Here is a 16,967-nt window from a genome sequence, read left to right as displayed (position 1 = left end):
TGGATTCTGGTCTCGGGGTGCCTGGGAAGGGTGACTTGTCACCTCTGATGAGCTGCACTGAAGGAGCATGGATTGTGGGGCTTTGGAGTCAGACTTACTGAAATTTGGAGTTTGAATTCCAACTTTGCCATTTTACCTACCCATCCTAGCCTCGGGTTCCTCACTGTAAAGTGTGAGGCAACGATACATTGTAGTGGCAGAGGGAACGTTTGTAAAATGTCCAGCCCAGTGCTGCTGTCGTGGTCAGTAAAGAGAGGGAGTGAGGATGTGCCCTGGGCTCTTAGTGGTCAGAACCAAGCTAGGGGGTCCCTTGCTGAGTGTCCCTTTTCTCTCCACAGACCCACAGAAAGAGCTGGTCTGACCACCAGGCACCTTGCTGGCACTGCTGACCCATCCCAGGAATACAATCTCAGGGACCTGAGCGGCTCCAAGGATGAGAGGATACGGCAGACGCTTAACCTAATAGGGAGGACGCCTGCAGCCTTAACCTCCACGGCCTTCAATATTTACGCAAGCCTGGTGTGGCTCCTGTCCTCCAAGTCATCCGGCTCTCATGCCTTTTCCTGAATGGATTCACCTCTGGCAGCTGCCGCTTCAGTCTTGGCCTTAGCCTCATCTTGAAGGAGGTAGCTGGTGGGAGTGGGTGTCTGTGCCCCCTGCTGGCCTCAAGGTCACAGAATTGGGAACAGAACACCTCACTTGAGGTTTTTTTTTTTCCTTTTTTTTTTTTAATGTCCAAATCATGCACATGCTGTAGTCCAGAATCAAAGCACTTTTGAAAAGTGGCTGCATGTCCATCCTCCAGGGCCCGCGAAGCCACATTCCAGGGGCCTGTTTACATGGCAGCAGCATCAGCCCCCAGCAGCCAGCCCATGGCTGGGACTAATCTGTCCCCCTCCTCCGATCCAGTTTGCAACTTTTCTTAGTTCTTGGAGGTAGGCAAGTCGTTGTATTCCCACAGGCTTCTCCAGGCTGGAGGCAGAGTGGGGCTGTGGAATTCCAAAGCACAAAAGGTGCAGTGGGGGTTAGCCCTCCTGTGCCTCAACTTACACCAACCAGCCTCCTGTCTTGTAGTTCTGCCAGGTGCTCCATGCAGGGGACAGGAAGTGGGAGACTGCCAGGGCCCAAATGGGTGGGGGAGAGAGAACCAGAGGGGAGGTCCCCAGGCTCTCTCTGTCCTCAGAGAGTGGGAGAACAGAGTCACGTCATGGGGAACTTGGCCCTGTTTTACTTGATCAGGTTGGGGTGGGCGGGTACGACTCTTCAGAGGCTGGAGCCACAGGCCATGGCAAAGCTGGGTTCCTGTCAGCTCGACAGGAAGTACTGAGGGCATGGATGGAGGGGTGGGTCTGGCAGGGAAGAGCCTATTTGGGCAGTGGGCCCAGATCCGGCTCTGTGGATTTCATCCTCTGACCTTTACTCTGCTCCGAGCACGTCCTTTTTGCAGCTGCCTTTCAGCACAGGTGGTTCCACTGTGGGGAGCTGACGCTGAGTGACAGGATAGGAAGCCAAAGGTGCATTCTATTACAGACTCTTCTCTAGTCAATGAGGGGGAACGCAGCGCTCCTAGGGGTGGGCTGGGTGGTTCCCCCCTAGACGTCAGCCTCTGCTACTGATCTCTCCTCCAGGAATTTTGCTGACCTTTCCACTTTCAGCCTGTGCCACCTATCTCGGTAAGCTGGTTTCCTCACTGGCCCCGGTGGCTCCACGGGGGTGGCCCTAGTGCCTCCTTCCACTGCAGCATGGCTGTCACCAGGTCACCCCTTCTGTCTTGATCCTCTTTCCTCAACAGTGACTCAGGCTTGAGCCGGGCAAGGGACCTTGCTTTTAGCTGCTACTCCTCCACCCAGGAGAGTGGTTGACCCCCTCCCAGAAAAAGAGCTGGGAACACAGGGGATGTGGTCTGAGATCCCAGGTTCCTATGGCCCTCTCTATTCTCTTCTCTCTGTAGCTATAAACCAATGTTCTTCCCTGCCCTTTGGGTAATGGAGAGCTGCTGCTGGGTATGTGGTGTTCCTGCCCAGTGAGTTGGGGAAAGAGGACAGTCAGTAAGCACTCCTCTGCTCAGAGCTCCTGATTCAACCCCCGGGAACCAGGAACCAGGACCAGCCCAAAGCTTCCATGACACCAGGCCCTGGCAGCAGCCTCGGAGCTGCTGGAGGTAGGAGGGAGCCCACCTTCTGTGTTTCTTTCCCTCCCCTTCCTATGTTACTGGAGCCCCTTGTCTTCAGTTAGGTTCCTCTGAGCTTGTTTCCCCACTGGGTGGGACAGAGTAGAAAGGAGAAGGGAGGATCTCCAAGAGGCCATCCTTTTGTCCTCTTGGGTAAATGAGCTTGACCTAGTGCACATGGAGAGACCAAAAGCCTCTGATTTTTAATTTCCATAAAAATGTTAGAGAATGTGTGTGTGTGTGTGTGTGTGTGTATATGTATACACACACACACACACACACACACATATATATATTTCTTTAAGTTTCTGAGTCTTTGATATGTCTATACAAACAATCTATTCCCTCTGCTCTGAAGCTGGAGTGATACACATGGAAAAAGCTCTGTGTGGGTTTCATTCAAAGATGTTAATTAAATGATTAAAACTTGGCTGTGGCTGCTGCTTCTTAATGGGGTGGGTCAAGGTGGTGGTCTGGGCCCACATTTAGAAGGGACGATGTTCTGGACCCTAAAGTGAGCCTCTTCTTTTTAACACTGCTAAAGGGAAAGTCAAGGTGTCTGCCATCCAGCCTAGTCCACCCCCGCTCCCATTACAGGGTCAAAAGTCCGAGATACAAACAGCCCAAGGCTGGGTGAGGGGCCCAGAAGCTGCTACACAATGTGTTCTCCTTTCCTGAGACGGTGCAGCTCAGACAGGTCCCGTCCAGACACCCCTGTTCAGACATTTTATTTGAATTTATGACAATGATGCTTAGCGGTCCTGATTGAGACGCCTTATGGAGAAGTACCGCACCCTCCCTGAAGAGAGAACCAGGCTGTGCCATCCAACAACACGCAGCTGGTTTAGGGAGTGTCCCCCCAGCAGGATCAAAGGGCAAACCAGGAGTCCTGGGGCAGGCTCTGCCCCCAGCGACAAGCCTCAGGGTTGGCAGGCATTGGGGAAAGCTGCCAACCACTTGGTAGACCACTAGGTTCTCTGTTTTCCCTTCCCTTCCCTTTTCAAATCCCACAGTTTCCTGTTGGGGAGAGGCTGTAATTAGCCCAGTTCAGGCACCAGATCCCAGCCAGAGGCACAGCTGCTGGGATAACGCTAGGAAAACTGGAAACCAATATTTTTCCAGTTACAAGAATTATGGCATAAACTTTTTCTGAGTTATGTCATATTGAAACCAGATTTGTCAGGTCAGCTGCCAAGGGAAGAAGGTAGGGCTGCACTCCCTGCATTGCCCCGCGCTCATCACCACCCGGGAGGTCAGCCTCTCCCTGCAGCTAGACAGGGTGATCCTGGATCCTGGGGAGGCTGAGCTGCCCCTCACCAAATCTTGCACCTCACAGAGTCCCAAACTTCCTGCTTCAGTGTTCTGGGAGATGGGTAAGCAGATGATGGAGGGAGCAAATTAAGGAGACAGCAGATGACTCAGCATGATGAGAGAAGGGCGGAAGACGCCAGGTTGGCTAGCTGATGTTCCCCCCTTTCAGTGATTTACAGGAGATGTGCCCTAGCTTGGTCATGAAGTTGGTTTGCTTCCACTGTGCGATGCACTCCTCAGAAATTTTGAAGTCAGCCTGGACAAGAAAAACAACAGAAGTGATTATAGTGATGGTGATGAGTACAAGCAAACAAAGACTCATACTACTAGTAGTGTAAATTGACTCAACTTCTCTAAGAGGGCAGTTTGCGAAAAGCTTTCATTTCAAGGTATTCCCATCTTTTGCCTAGGGTAAGTTCATTTTAGGGATTTAGTTTAAGAAAATAATCATGAGTAAATACAAAGAACTAGGTACCAGGACATCCATCCTAGCATTCTAAGAGTGAAAAACAGAACCACCTCTGTCTAATAAGGTTTGGGGTAAATTATGATCATTATGATATAATACTATGTATATGTATGTGTGTGTGTATGGTTCTCCCCCCTCAGTATTTAAGAAGATGGGGAAATCTTTGAGGCCTAAAGTTAAATTAAAAAAAAAAAAAAAGAAAAGAAGAAGAGGGACATCCCTGGTGGTCCAGTAGTAAAGAATCTATGTATATGTATGTGTGTGTGTATGGTTCTCCCCCCTCAGTATTTAAGAAGATGGGGAAATCTTTGAGGCCTAAAGTTAAATTAAAAAAAAAAAAAAGAAAAGAAGAAGAGGGACATCCCTGGTGGTCCAGTAGTAAAGAATCTGCCTTCCAATGCAGGGGATGCGGGTTCGATCTCTGGTCAGGGAACTAAGATCCCACATGCCGCGGGGCAACTAAGCCTGCGCGCCACAACTGCTGAGCTCGCGCGCCTCAACTAGAGCCCGCATACCGCAAACCATAGAGCCCACGCACTCTGGAGCCCGTGCCAACACTAGAGAAGAGAAAACCTGCAGGCCGCAACTAGAGAGAAGCCCGCGCCGCAGCGAAGAGCCTGCGCGCTGCAACGAGCAGATCCCACATGCCGCAAGGAAGACCCGACACAGCCAAATAAATATTTTTTAAAAAAGAACAATAAACGTGTTATGACTCAAACTATAAATATATTATCACTATACATAGAGAAAGTCCAGAAGGAAATAATCACTAATGACATTTTTCAGCATCTCTAGGTAGCAGGACTATGGATGTTTTATTTTCTCCATTTTCCCCTACATTTTAGCCATTTCTACAATGAAAATTTATTTTATAGCTAGAAAAAAATAGTGGATTCAAAAAACTGGCCTGGAAAACTAGGAAAGGAGGGAGGGGACAAAGCCATTTGCCACTTGCAGGAGGATGGAGAGGTAGAAACCACTGTAAACGCCCTCCAGAAATACTGTCTAGTTGAGGAAACAAGGTACTAACTAGAAAAAGTCACACGTGTAGTGTTAGTTCCACGAGGAGAGTGAATCTCTGCTACTTTATTCACTGATGTAGCCCAAGCACCTAGAACAGTGCTGGACACATATATTAGTGTGCTGAGTGAATGAATGAATTCGGGGCAGGCCATGTGAGTCAATGCCCCTGAAGCAAAGAGAATGAGTGCTCTCAGATCAAGGTGGGCAGGAGGGACCCCGGGAGGGCTCTGATCCTGGCTCCATCATTTCCGGTGACCCCGTGTGGCAGGTACCCTACCAGATAAATTGGGGATAATCCCCTATCACAGACGGAAGGTCAAATGAGGAAATCTCTCAAGTCCCTGACACAGTGCCTCAAACAGTCTGTCAGTGCTCAGTACCTGCGAGGGCCCACAGGCTCCTCAGGCACCTCATTTGACAGGTCTGGAATGAAGAAGGAAGAGAGGGGCTTAGACGCAGGAAGGCCCAGCTGGGAAAAGGGCAGGTGTGGATTCAGTAACAGCAATCTGGAGACATTCCAGGCAGCCCTGGTATGAGGGAAAAAGTGCAGATTGTTACCTGCAATTTCTCAAAGACTTTCTTCTTGGGCTTAAGCTCTTCATCTGGTTGGCCTTTCTCATAGCCCTTCACAAACACTCGCTCACCAGGAGCAGAGCCGGCAGGAGGGTCCAGAGGCTCAACCTTGCGGCTTGCCCCTTCTCTGGGAAGACACACAGGACAAGATAAGAGTGAGGCTATGGACTGTCTCCAGCTGCCATGGAGGCCAAAGCACTGGGGCCTTTTCCAGGGGCCTAATGGAATTTAGGGAACCCTCAATGCCAGGGCCCTAGGAGTTCCTCAGTGCTGTACTATGTCTCTGGATATCACCAGCATTGGGTTAACCAGGGCTGAACTGAAATTCTATGTCAGGAGAGAGTCCAAAATCCGGGCTTTTAGGGGAGGAAGTATATGACATAACAGCCAGTGAACTGGGTCTGAATCCTGGTTTCACCTCTTACTAGTAGAGAGACCTGAGCATGCACACAGCTTAGAATCTTCAATTTCTGTTTTAATAAAGTTAACTTTAGGTAAAGTGCTTCATCCACGGCTCTTGTACAATAAATAATCCCTCCATGCATCATCTTTTGGGTAGTGTTCTCAGGGCCTCCACCTGGCATGTGGAAGGGCAGCAAGTGGGCTAATCCCCCCTCTTCCGGGCCTCCCCAGGCCCTATGCTCCCCACCCCCCAAGTCCTCACTCACATAGAAGCACACAGGAGCATGCCTTGGGACTCGATTCCTCTCATCTTCTGGGGTTTCAGATTGCACAGCACCACCACCAGCCTGTCCTGCAGTTCCTCCCTGGGCGCAAACTGCACCAGGCCACTCACCACAGTCCGTGGTTCAGCTTCCCCCACATCAATCTTCTCCACATACAGGCTGTCTGCATCTGGGTGCTGCCAGCAAGAGATGTCAGACTCAGAGAACATCATAATGGAATAGGTCATGGGGCCTGGTGAACCCTCTGACTCCAGAAAGGGGCATCCACTCCTTACTGAGGCCCTGGAGGAACCCTCTTAGCGCTAACTCTCCAGGTCCCAGGCAGCAGACATGAGAAGGGGCCCCGAAGAGGCAGATTTGAGTAACATGAGCCTAATTACTTGTGTTAGAAGTGGAAGGAACCTCTAACAGAGATTAAAATGGCCTGGACTGCCTGGGTGGCCACCATTATGGCCATGTGCGCACCAGATCAATCCCAGTCCTGGGGGGACTGGAAGACGGGAGACAGCTGCTGGCTTCACCATCCAAAACAAGAGCATCAGCAGCTATTTCAAGGTAGTTTTGGTGGTTAGTCTAATATGGTGAAAAGCAAATCAATACGGGGAGAAAAAAACACCCAGACCACCGGTCTCAGTCCACTGGTTGCATAGCCATCTGCCTCTGGGAAAAAGGAAGTCCTCCCTTCACCATTTTCTGGGGTGGGGAGAGGGAAGGACAAAGTAGCTGATCCAAGATAAGGCCTGTGGCTAGTCCAGACAAGCTGGGAGAGACCAGTGAGTCAATCAGACTGGGTTTGATGGATAAACAAGCTCCTTCTGACTAACATTCCTCCGTATTCCGAGTTCCTGGCTGTGTTTGTTTGAATAAGGTCCAGAGATAGCAAAGGGAAAAAAGCCCGACGCCTGGAATTAGATGCCTGGGTTCTGACTCGCAATATGACCTCAGGGATGTTACTTCCCATCCCAGGCCAGGTTTCCTCCAGATGGAAGCAGACAAACCTGACCCCCGTCTGCCTTTCCGGGACGTGGTGGAAAATGAGTACCTTGTCCACACGAATGACTCTCCCCACACGGATATCCAGGCGGGATGGGATGACCTCCTCTGGTTCTGAATTCTTGGCTGGGCCTTTGGCAACTGGCTCTGGAGATAAGAAGAACCCAAGGCTCAGAACTCTCCTCCTTCCCATGACAGGTCAGCTGCTGATCCTCCCAAATGACACTAGCAGGACTTAGTACAGAATCCCCAGAATCTACCCACTGAATTATACCTTCTTTAAAATAGAGCCGGCAGCCTTTGACAAGTGACATGCCAGATTTCATCTCTCTCTCCTTCAGGTATTGGGCTGGAAGGGAGGGGAGGGGCCAAGTGTAGCTTTGCCACCATTGGGGCATTCCACATATATTCAGCCATTCTTCCTTTTCTGGCAGGGCCACACAAGACTCTCAATGTTATCTCAGCATCGTGGATGCGTGGCTGGCCAACTAAGAACCAGTCAGGAGCACGTGGAAGGGAACTGGGCGAATCTAGAGATGAGCTTCCCTGAGATGCTGCGCAGACCCTGCCCGAGCAGCTGTGTTCCCCTCATGGTCTAACCCGATTGGTCTCCTTAACTGAAGAGGAGGATTTTGTGAAAGGATCAAAGTACACGTCTCAAACCAGCACTCACAGCAGTGTTGGTACAGCAGGATGTAATCACTTCGTAGTACCGACCAGACCAAATTCAAGATGACTGGAGTTCCATTCCACCAGTCAACGGGGCATGACATTCCTGCACTTCAGACCATGCACCCACCACCGGCTTCTTGGGCCTGAATTGAAGACAGACCCTTTTCTGAGGCCCACTGACAGGCTCTCTACCTGATGATGTCACCCCCACCCCCAGCCCGACCCCTCCCCAGCTGGCCTTACTCTGCTTCGAGGGATCTGGGTAGGCAGCGCTGGACAGTTTCTTTAGTGCAGGGGTATTAAACTTTTCCCGGATGGGATCCAGCAACTTGTTGAGGGCGACTTCAACAGAATTCTTTAGGTCTCCAGGGTGCACAACCTGCAAGTGTACAAGGCCAGGTGAGAAGGGGCACTGAAACAGGTGAACTGGGCATAGGACACCTGAATCTACTAAGAATAATGTGCATATAGGATGCAGGGTGTTTTCTGAGCAGAGTCTTATTTGAACCTCAGAACAAGCTTGTGAAGCTGGTAGAGCAGAGAAGGGGAAATAGGTTCAAAAGGTTATCTAATATGTCCAAGACCCAGGTCTTTTGACACTGAATTCCACACTAACTTGAGGGTTTTTAGAGGCTGAATGTTTTTAATTGACTTCTTCTAGTCCCTCCATTTATGCTCAGAGTAGTGGCGTAAAGCACGTGTTATTTACAAGTAGGGAAACATTCACATAGGGAACCTAGGAGCTAGAGACAGCCTGAGGGGGGAGCTGAGTGAGCAAGAAGGAAGAACAGGGCTTTGGAGTAAGAGCCTGGGGTGACGCCCAACCAGGCACTTAACCCCTCTGAGCTTTGGATTCTTCACTTAAAAAATGAAAATAACAATACCTTTACCTCCTAGAGTCAGAATAAGGATTAAATCACTTAACATGGGTAAAAATGGTGAGTAGTGCTAGTACATGGTAGGAGCTCAGTAATTCCATTTTTTCTTCTCGCGTCCTGTGACTACCACTTTTACATCCCAAATCTGGCCCCAAAGGATCTTCTAAGATATTCTGAGGGGATGTCCCCTAGGTATGAATACATGTAATAAAACAATGCCTATGTTTTTATTTCTGATGTTACCTATGTTTTTGTATCTGATGTTATTCCTTCATTTCCTCAGGAATGTTTCATTTTAAAAAAAAATAAATTTATTTATTTTAGGCTGCCTTGGGTCTTCGTTGCTGCACATGGGCTTTCTCTAGTTGCGGCGAGCGGGGGCTACTCTTCTTTGCAGTGGGCATGCTTCTCATTGCGGTGGCTTCTCTTGTTGGGGAGCGTGGGCTCTAGGTGTGAGGGCTTCAATAGTTGTGGCACGCGGTCTCAGTAGTTGTGGCGCACGGGCTTAGTTGCTCCGCGGCATGTGGGATCTTCCCGGACCAGGGCTTGAACCCGTGTCCCTTGCACTGGCAGGAGGATTCTTAACCACTGTGCCACCCAGAGAAGTCCCGAATGTTTCATTTTTAATAGAAAGGCTTTAGACCTGCACTGTCCAATATGGTAGCCACAAGCCTCATGTGCATATTTAAATGTAAGTTAAAATTCAGTTCCTCAGTTTACTGGTCACATTGTGAGGTTCAACAGACACATGTGGCCAGTGGCGACTGTGTTAGTACAGATAGAACATGTCCACCATCACAGAAAGTGCTGCTGGTTATGCTGTCAGGCTCTTTCTTCAGAAGCATTTCTTCTATTCCGTCTCATCAGTCCCACAAAGGACTGTTCACAGGGTTGAGGAGAGGGGTGTGGGTTCTGTGGCCTGCCTCAGATGGCAGACAGAAGGGTTTCAGAGCAATAGCTGCCAAATGTCCAAAAAATGGGCCTTAAGGGCCCTCAGACCTCAGAGGTCATTGAGTCTTTTCTTCCACTTGATGCTCAAACCCTCATACAACCTTGCCTCCAGTGGTCCTCTGGCCTCTGCCTGAACACCTCAGTGATGGGGAATGCAAGGTCAGGCCAGGCAGCCCTGCCCATCACCACACCATTGAGGCCACTAGAAAGTTCTTCAAGCCTAAACAAGCCTCCCTGTGGTCCCCACCCGCAGCCCTAGTTCAGCCATCTGGTGCCACAAGAAGGAACCTCACCCCTCGTCCAGGAGAGCCCTTCCTGTGTTCAAGGATGGGTGAACACATACTTGCTCCCCAGCTCAACACGCCCAGTTCTTTCAGCTGTGCTTTGTGACACAGTTTGCAGTCTGTTCCCTATCATGGCATCCTTCCTCTCCCCACCAACACACCCCAGATTGTCAAATAAACCTCACACAATTGAAGTCCAGGGCTGAATGAACAACCCCTAAGGTACCCAGAACAATGTAGAACTGAACGGACGATCAACTCCCTGGTTCCAGACTCTACATTTCTGATGACTGAGGCCAAGACCTCATGAACATTTCTGACAGCCCTGTCACATTGCCGATTCAGCCCAAGTTCAGTCAGTCAAGACCCCTCCTTTCACTCCCCATACACACCATTATCACTCCTTCCCTTTGTGATCTGGCCCTGCCTCCCTCTCCCACAGTGCCCCCATCACCTTGTAGACTCTAGTCAGACGAAAGCACTTACGATTCCTTGGACACCACGCTGTTTTCATCCTACCACATCTGTGCACAATGCATTCCCTCACAGGTTTCCTCATGAACTCCTAATCCTCAAGTGAAACGGTGTTTGGATGTTGTCCCCTCCACAAAGCTTTCCCAGACAGCCTGGTAATCACTTCCTCCTGTTCTATTTCTGGACCATGTATACTTGGTACAGTAACCAGTAAATGATTATTTATTTACACGTCTGCCTCTCCTATGGACTATGAGCTTCATGAGGATTTAATCCTCTTTGTAATGCCAGCCCCTAGCATGGTGCCAAGCACATGCGCACCTAGTGAGTCTTGTTAAATTGTTTGTTGAAATGAATAGTATTCTCTATTCTGTTCTTTTATAGTTGTGTCTCTTTTCTGAACCTTGATTGTACCTGTCCCTGAAATGCTTCATCTTGTTGAGTTTGTCGGTCCTTCACTGCAGGTTAAGTCCTTTGGAGTGTGATTAGGACACCAATATAATAGCTTTGTGCCATTTGCTAATCTAATCCATGAACTACGTGAATCTAAGCCACTAATACAAAATATATGGACCCAAGAGCATGATGACAGAGCCCTGTGGCACATAACAAGAAACCTGGCGAGGCCACATGGAGAGGTTTGTCAGAATGAGTTCAGGGGGGATTACTCCTCCTCTGGTATTACCTCATCAGCAAAGTCCTTTTCCAGGTCCAAGTAAGCTGTGTAGGTTTTGTTTCCACCCCATTTTTCATCTCGAAGGATCACGAACTCTGTAAGAAAAAGGATCCATGCCAACAAACTCACTGATAATGGCAAGTCAGCATTCCTGGCCCAAATGTATGGGTATCTGTAGTTTCTGCCATATATTTTGAACTTCATCATATGGCATTTTATTGTTTTTAAATTGGATGAGTGGCAATGTTGTATACCCAGCTAGCATCCAAGCTTGGGGGAATGATCGTGTCTTACATCTCTTTTGTATTCCTCTAGTCCACTTGCCTGACCCCTTCATTTCTACCACCCCTGCTCACCCTGACACCCCACTTAGAACCTACCCTGTTAACAAACACACAGACAACTCAATGATATCCCCACTTTAATCACACATTAATATATGAGAAATCAGAGCAGAGAATCGGGGAAGCCAGCCCCTGGAGGAAGACTCTGTGACAAACCACAAGTATGATCACAGCACTGGTTCTGCTATTTCATCCTGGCCTCTGAGAAGAAAACAAGCAGTATCTTACCAGACTTGAGGGGAAAGAGGACATGCTTGATGAAGGACAGAACGCCGTTGTTCTCCACGTTCCCTGGCTCACAGAAGGCTTTCTTCAGTTTTTTCTTCACATCCTCTTTCCGATCCAGGAGATCTATCTTGGACTCCTAGAAGCCAGGGAGGAGAGGAGGACCTCTTGTGGTTGAAAATGAGAATACGCTCAACTAATCTGTATTTTAATTTTTTTGGACAAAGATTTAAACATTAAATGACTTTAACAAAAGCAGAATTAATCAGAATGAAGGACCACTCACAATACTAAATAAAAATATTTTAATTTTTCTCTGTTCTTCCCAGGCCTTATTTGCAGCATATGGAATCGTTACAAATTTGTAGCTGGAGAATAAACCTCCTGTGTTTTTTCACTTGAGACTGTATCGTAAGTACTTTTGAGTGGCTACCTAGTCTTCGCTTGTAATTTTTATGCTGTATTATATTCCCAATTATTAGTGACAACATAATTTATTTGGCAATTTCTAAATTGTTAGATTATGTTCTCATTTTTACAAACTATATACAATGCTACGATGAACATCTTTGCAGAGGTCCTTTGGCCTTCTCTAGGATTATAGCTACCAAAAACTGCTAGGCCCCAAGCTGTTTTCTGACAGGCATATATCAAGTGACATTGCCATCAGCAGTGTGTCAGAATACTTGTTTCACAGCCATCACCAACACCAGGTATTAGGTATTATCTAGAGCCATTTGTCCTTTTTAGGGTAACAGGCTTTGTTTCTTATTTTGGAGTAAGTGAACTCAACGCCCATTTGTGTCCAGTGGTTACCAAGCTCTGGTCAACATATGACTGTATGTCAATCACCTGGGGTGCTTAAAATAACACAAATTACCGGCTCCACCCAAACCTAATAAATCAAAATTTCTTGGGGTTGGCCCAGGCATTTGTATTTTAAAAAGCTCTGCATGTGATTCTGCTGCAGTCACATTTAGGAACTGCTGCTGGCAGTGATTTCCAGGATGAAGATATGGTGAACGTTACTAAATAGGGTGAGTGATAGACGTTGTCAGAGAAACAACTGACACATAGGGCATTTTAATGAGAGAAAAAGGAATGAGTCTATTCCTTTAAAAATAACAATAACAGTTTCTATGCCTATATTTACCAACCCATGATCAGACAAAGATCTAGAAATCAGACTTAAAGCACTAGATGAGTGTCCAAAAATGACTCCAATCAGAATCAACTAGTAAGCTTTGAAAGAAAATACAGATTCCTGAGTTGTTCCCCAGAACCACTTTATCAGAATCTCTAAGGACAGGGCCTTAATCAACACACTCTCTCTCTCTCTCTTTTTTTTAAAAGTCCCCTAGCTGATTCTGAAGATCAGTCATGTTTGGGAACTCAGAACCCAACCTTTCACATCTTTGAGTTCCACTAATTCTTCTATTCTGTGCCTTAGTGATCAGAACAAAACTGCACTTTCCCCAAGCTGGACTTTTAAATGTTAAAAGACATCATATTTATCAAAATCATTACATTAAACATCACCCTAAGGATCAAGATGCTAACTGGTGTCAACAAGGACATACTGTATAGCACAGGGAACTCTACCCAATATTCTGTAATAATCTATATGGGAAAAGAATTTGAAAAAGAATGGACATATGTGTATGTATAATTGAATCACTTTGCTGTACACCTGAAACTAACACAACATTGTAAATCAACTATACTCTAATATAAAATAAATATTAAATTAAAAATAAAAAGATGCTCAGGACTTTCCTGGTGGTGCAGCTGTTAAGACTCTGAGCTCCCAATGCAGGGGGCCTGAGTTTGATCCCTGGGTCAGGGAACTATATCGCACATGCATGCCGCAACTAAGAGTTTGCATGCCACAACTAAGGAGTCGGTGAGCCACAACTAAGGAGCCTGCCGGTTGCAACTAAGACCCAGCACAACCAAATAAATAAATAAATAAAATAAATATTAAAAAAGAAAGATGTTAATTGGTGAAATGCAACCACAGCCTTCTCATTAATAAGGCTGACTTTTATCACAGTTCTATGCGTGAAGAAACTACTTTTGCTTGTACATTTTTTTCTTTAATTTATTTTTGGCTGTGTTGGGTCTTTGTTGCTGCGTGGGGTCTTTCTCTAGTTGTGGCGAGCCGGGGGCTACTCTTCGTTGCGGTGCGTGGGCTTCTCATTGCAGTGGCTTCTCTTGTTGCGGAGCACGGGCTCTAGGAGTGTGGCCTTCAGTAGTTGGGGCTCACAGGCTCTAGAGCGCAGCCTCAGTAGTTGTGGCGCACGGACTTAGTTGCTCCGCGGCACGTAGGATCTTCCCAGACCAGGGCTTGAACCCGTGTCCCCTGCATTGGCAGGCGGACTCCCACTGCGCCACCAGGGAAGTCCCTTTGCTTGTACTTTTTATCAGCAGCGGTAAAACTTAAAATTATGATTGGATCTCATCAGGACTGCTCCCTGGGTCCTTCAATACTCAAGAACCACTGGAATTAATTGGGTAACTTAAGATTTCTTATAGCTCAGATATTTGAGAATTTTAGTTAGCCAGGTTACTGTTCTTTCTAGTCCTCAATTTCTTCATCTCTTGCTGAAGATTTCTCAACTCAAGTCAGAGCTGGCAACCTACCTCTTCTGAAGAGCTCATTTTGCTGCCAGTTAATCCTGGAACCATAGGATTCATCAGGTGGACCCGTTTTGAGTAGCCAAGTGCAGGGAGGTACTAGGGGGTTAGAAAGAAACACACGAAAGCAGATATTAGTATAAATTCCTCCTCGGTGCCCCGATCTCATCTAACCTGGCCTGTCACATAACAGTTTGATATATTCCTGCCAATCTTTTTTTTCTACTGAATATATAACTTTTCAGTGGTGATCATATTAACAAGGGTTTTTTTTTTTCCGTACTGTTTTTCTATTAGTATTACATTGTGAGGCTATTGGACTTACCCTACCACCATAAACAACTCTAAAAGCTGGAAATACAGAAATATTCCATTTCTATAAACTGCAAACAACCATTTGCAGACATTAGACAGCAATAAGTGTAGGGCTACAAATCTTGAGAGAAGGGAGCTAGGTGACCCTACGTCCACCCTGGCTTTCTCCTTGAGGGCATTTTTTTCAAACTGAGTGCTGAGAAAAAGAGACCAAGCAGAGAGCAGCAGTCTGACTAAGCAGAGGAGATAGAGATTGGAATTCAGGGCTACCAGGAGGCTAGGATTGGGGGAGGGGCTCCAGAGAGAAAGGAGCCCCCTCCAAAAATCTAGGTCAAAGTTCTCCATTGCTTTCTTGATTGACTCATAGCTGTGCGTTCATTCAGAGAGACAGCAGGAAGCCCAGCAGAAAACAGGCTCTGGGAGGCTGGAGACCTGAACAAATTTTAGGGACTCCACAGTGCTGGAGAGACAGAAGTTGAAGTTTAGGTCCAATCAAAGCAGAGAGGGCTTTGTGAATACCCTGAGATTTCAGTTTGAGACCCCAGAAAGGCCACATACTAAGATAAGGTCCGTATTATAGGAGTAAGAGCAAACTGAAATAGACCTATTCTAACAAAGCCTAAAACCCACCCTTGACAGAATCAAGGTGATAAGTCAGTAATTAAACAGAAAACATGCACTCTGTAAATATAATTTAGAGCCTATACAGCATATCTATGGTGTCTCTGATATACTAAAATGTACTAGAAATGGGAAGCAGAAAAAAAATGACTGATAGTCAAGAGGAAACAGTCAATAAAAGCAGACACAGAAATAATCCAGATAATGGAATAAGGAGATCAGGATGTCAAAATAACTACGATTGGTGTGTTAAAGGAAACAGAGGAAAAGATGGACAAAATGGATAAAAGATGGAGAACTATAAAAGAGAATTGGAATCTATAAAAAAGAATCAAATGGAAGTTCTAAAATGGCACAGTACAATACTGGATGGATTTAACAGAAGACAGGATTAATGAACATGAAAAAAAATCAATAGACAATAACCAAACTAAAGCACAGAGGGAAACAACAGAACAGGCTATGAGACATGTGGGACATGATCAAGAGGTCTAATCTGTGTAAAATTAGGGTCTCAAGAGGAGAGAGAGAAGAGGACAGAAACAATATTTAAAGGAAATAGTAGGGGACAATTTTCCAAATGTGATGAAAATATCAACCCATAGACTCAAGAAGCTCAGCAAAATCCAAGCAGGATAAATACAAAGAAAACTAAAGCTAAAAACACCGTTGTCAAATTGCTAAAAATCAGAGGCAGAGAAAACCTTAAAAGCAACCAGAGAAAAGATATACTATCTGCAAAGGAGGAACAGTGATACTTACAGGTGACTTTTCAACGGAAACTATAAAAGCCAGAGGCAACAGGACAACTCCTTAAAATGCTAAAAGAAAATAACTGCAAATCTATAATTTTATACCCATTGAAAGCCAAGGGAAAAAAAAAACAAAAAAGAAAGCAAAGGAAAGATGTCCTCAGACAAAAGAAAGCCAAAAGAACTCATTACCAAGAGACCTGCATTGCAAACACAAAACACAAAGGGGTCTTTAGTCCAAAGGAAAATGATCCCAGAGGGAAGCACAGAGGCACAGAACCGCAGGATGAAATCAAGAGTATCAGAAAGGGTAAGTGGGGGTAAATATACATGAAAATTGATTGTTTAAAAAACAATTATAATCAAGGCTTTGGGATTTAAAATATACGTAAAAATGAAATATATGACAACAGCACAAAGGGCAGGAGGGCGTTAAATGGGATAAAACTATTGTAGGTTCTTGCATTGTTGGGAAGTGGTAAAAATATCTAACAAACTGTATTAAATTATAAAGACAGATGTTGTAATCTCTAGGGCAGGGCTGGGCAAAACTTTTCTGTAAAAGGTCAGATAATAAATATTATAGGCTCTGTGGGCCACATGTGGTCTCCACTGCATATTAGTGTTCATTTTTTTTTAATAGCCCTTAAAAAACATAAAAACCATTCTTAGAGCTTCTGAGTCATACAAAAACAGGCCGTAGGCCATACCTTTGCTAGAATAATAAAAGGTTCAACTAAAAAGTTAATAGAGGATGGGCTTCCCTGGTGGCACAGTGGTTGAGAGTCTGCCTGCCGATGCAGGGGTCACGGATTCACGCACCGGTCCGGGAAGATCCCACATGCCGCGGAGCGGCTGGGCCCGTGAGCCATGGCCGCTGAGCCTGCATGTCCGGAGCCTGTGCTCCGCAACG

The 16,967-nt window shown here is 46.4% G+C and overlaps 2 protein-coding genes across 4 annotated transcripts in view; one reads left to right on the top strand and one right to left on the bottom strand.

Moving 5' to 3' along the window:
- NHSL3 (NHS like 3) overlaps window positions 1-7,843 on the top strand; it is a 33,641-nt gene extending 25,798 nt beyond the window's left edge. Inside the window, exons 7-8 of one of the 2 annotated variants that reach the window (XR_003678842.2) lie at window positions 339-626; window positions 7,424-7,843. Coding sequence is in view for 1 of the 2 variants with exons in the window: in XM_024125507.3 (XP_023981275.1) it covers window positions 339-361 (23 nt within the window). In the remaining variant the exon portion in view is untranslated. Of the gene's footprint in view, window positions 1-338; window positions 2,800-7,423 lie in introns of those variants that run through there. The other variant, XM_024125507.3, reaches the window with a different exon arrangement.
- Window positions 3,321-16,967, bottom strand: part of YARS1 (tyrosyl-tRNA synthetase 1) — a 29,593-nt gene continuing 15,946 nt past the window's right edge. For both annotated transcript variants that reach the window (XM_007125072.4, XM_028486744.2), the window contains exons 6-13: window positions 14,373-14,465; window positions 11,733-11,868; window positions 11,170-11,255; window positions 8,141-8,276; window positions 7,275-7,372; window positions 6,215-6,408; window positions 5,532-5,673; window positions 3,321-3,737 (exon numbers count right to left, since the gene is read on the bottom strand). In XM_007125072.4, the coding sequence (XP_007125134.2) occupies window positions 3,627-3,737; window positions 5,532-5,673; window positions 6,215-6,408; window positions 7,275-7,372; window positions 8,141-8,276; window positions 11,170-11,255; window positions 11,733-11,868; window positions 14,373-14,465 (996 nt within the window). In that variant the 3' untranslated portion in view covers window positions 3,321-3,626. The remainder of the gene's footprint in view (window positions 3,738-5,531; window positions 5,674-6,214; window positions 6,409-7,274; window positions 7,373-8,140; window positions 8,277-11,169; window positions 11,256-11,732; window positions 11,869-14,372; window positions 14,466-16,967) is intronic.

The sequence above is a fragment of the Physeter macrocephalus genome, chromosome 3, assembly GCF_002837175.3.
Source record: "Physeter macrocephalus isolate SW-GA chromosome 3, ASM283717v5, whole genome shotgun sequence".
In the NCBI taxonomy this organism is placed as follows: domain Eukaryota; kingdom Metazoa; phylum Chordata; class Mammalia; order Artiodactyla; family Physeteridae; genus Physeter; species Physeter macrocephalus.
This window is presented reverse-complemented; position numbering and strand designations above follow the sequence as displayed.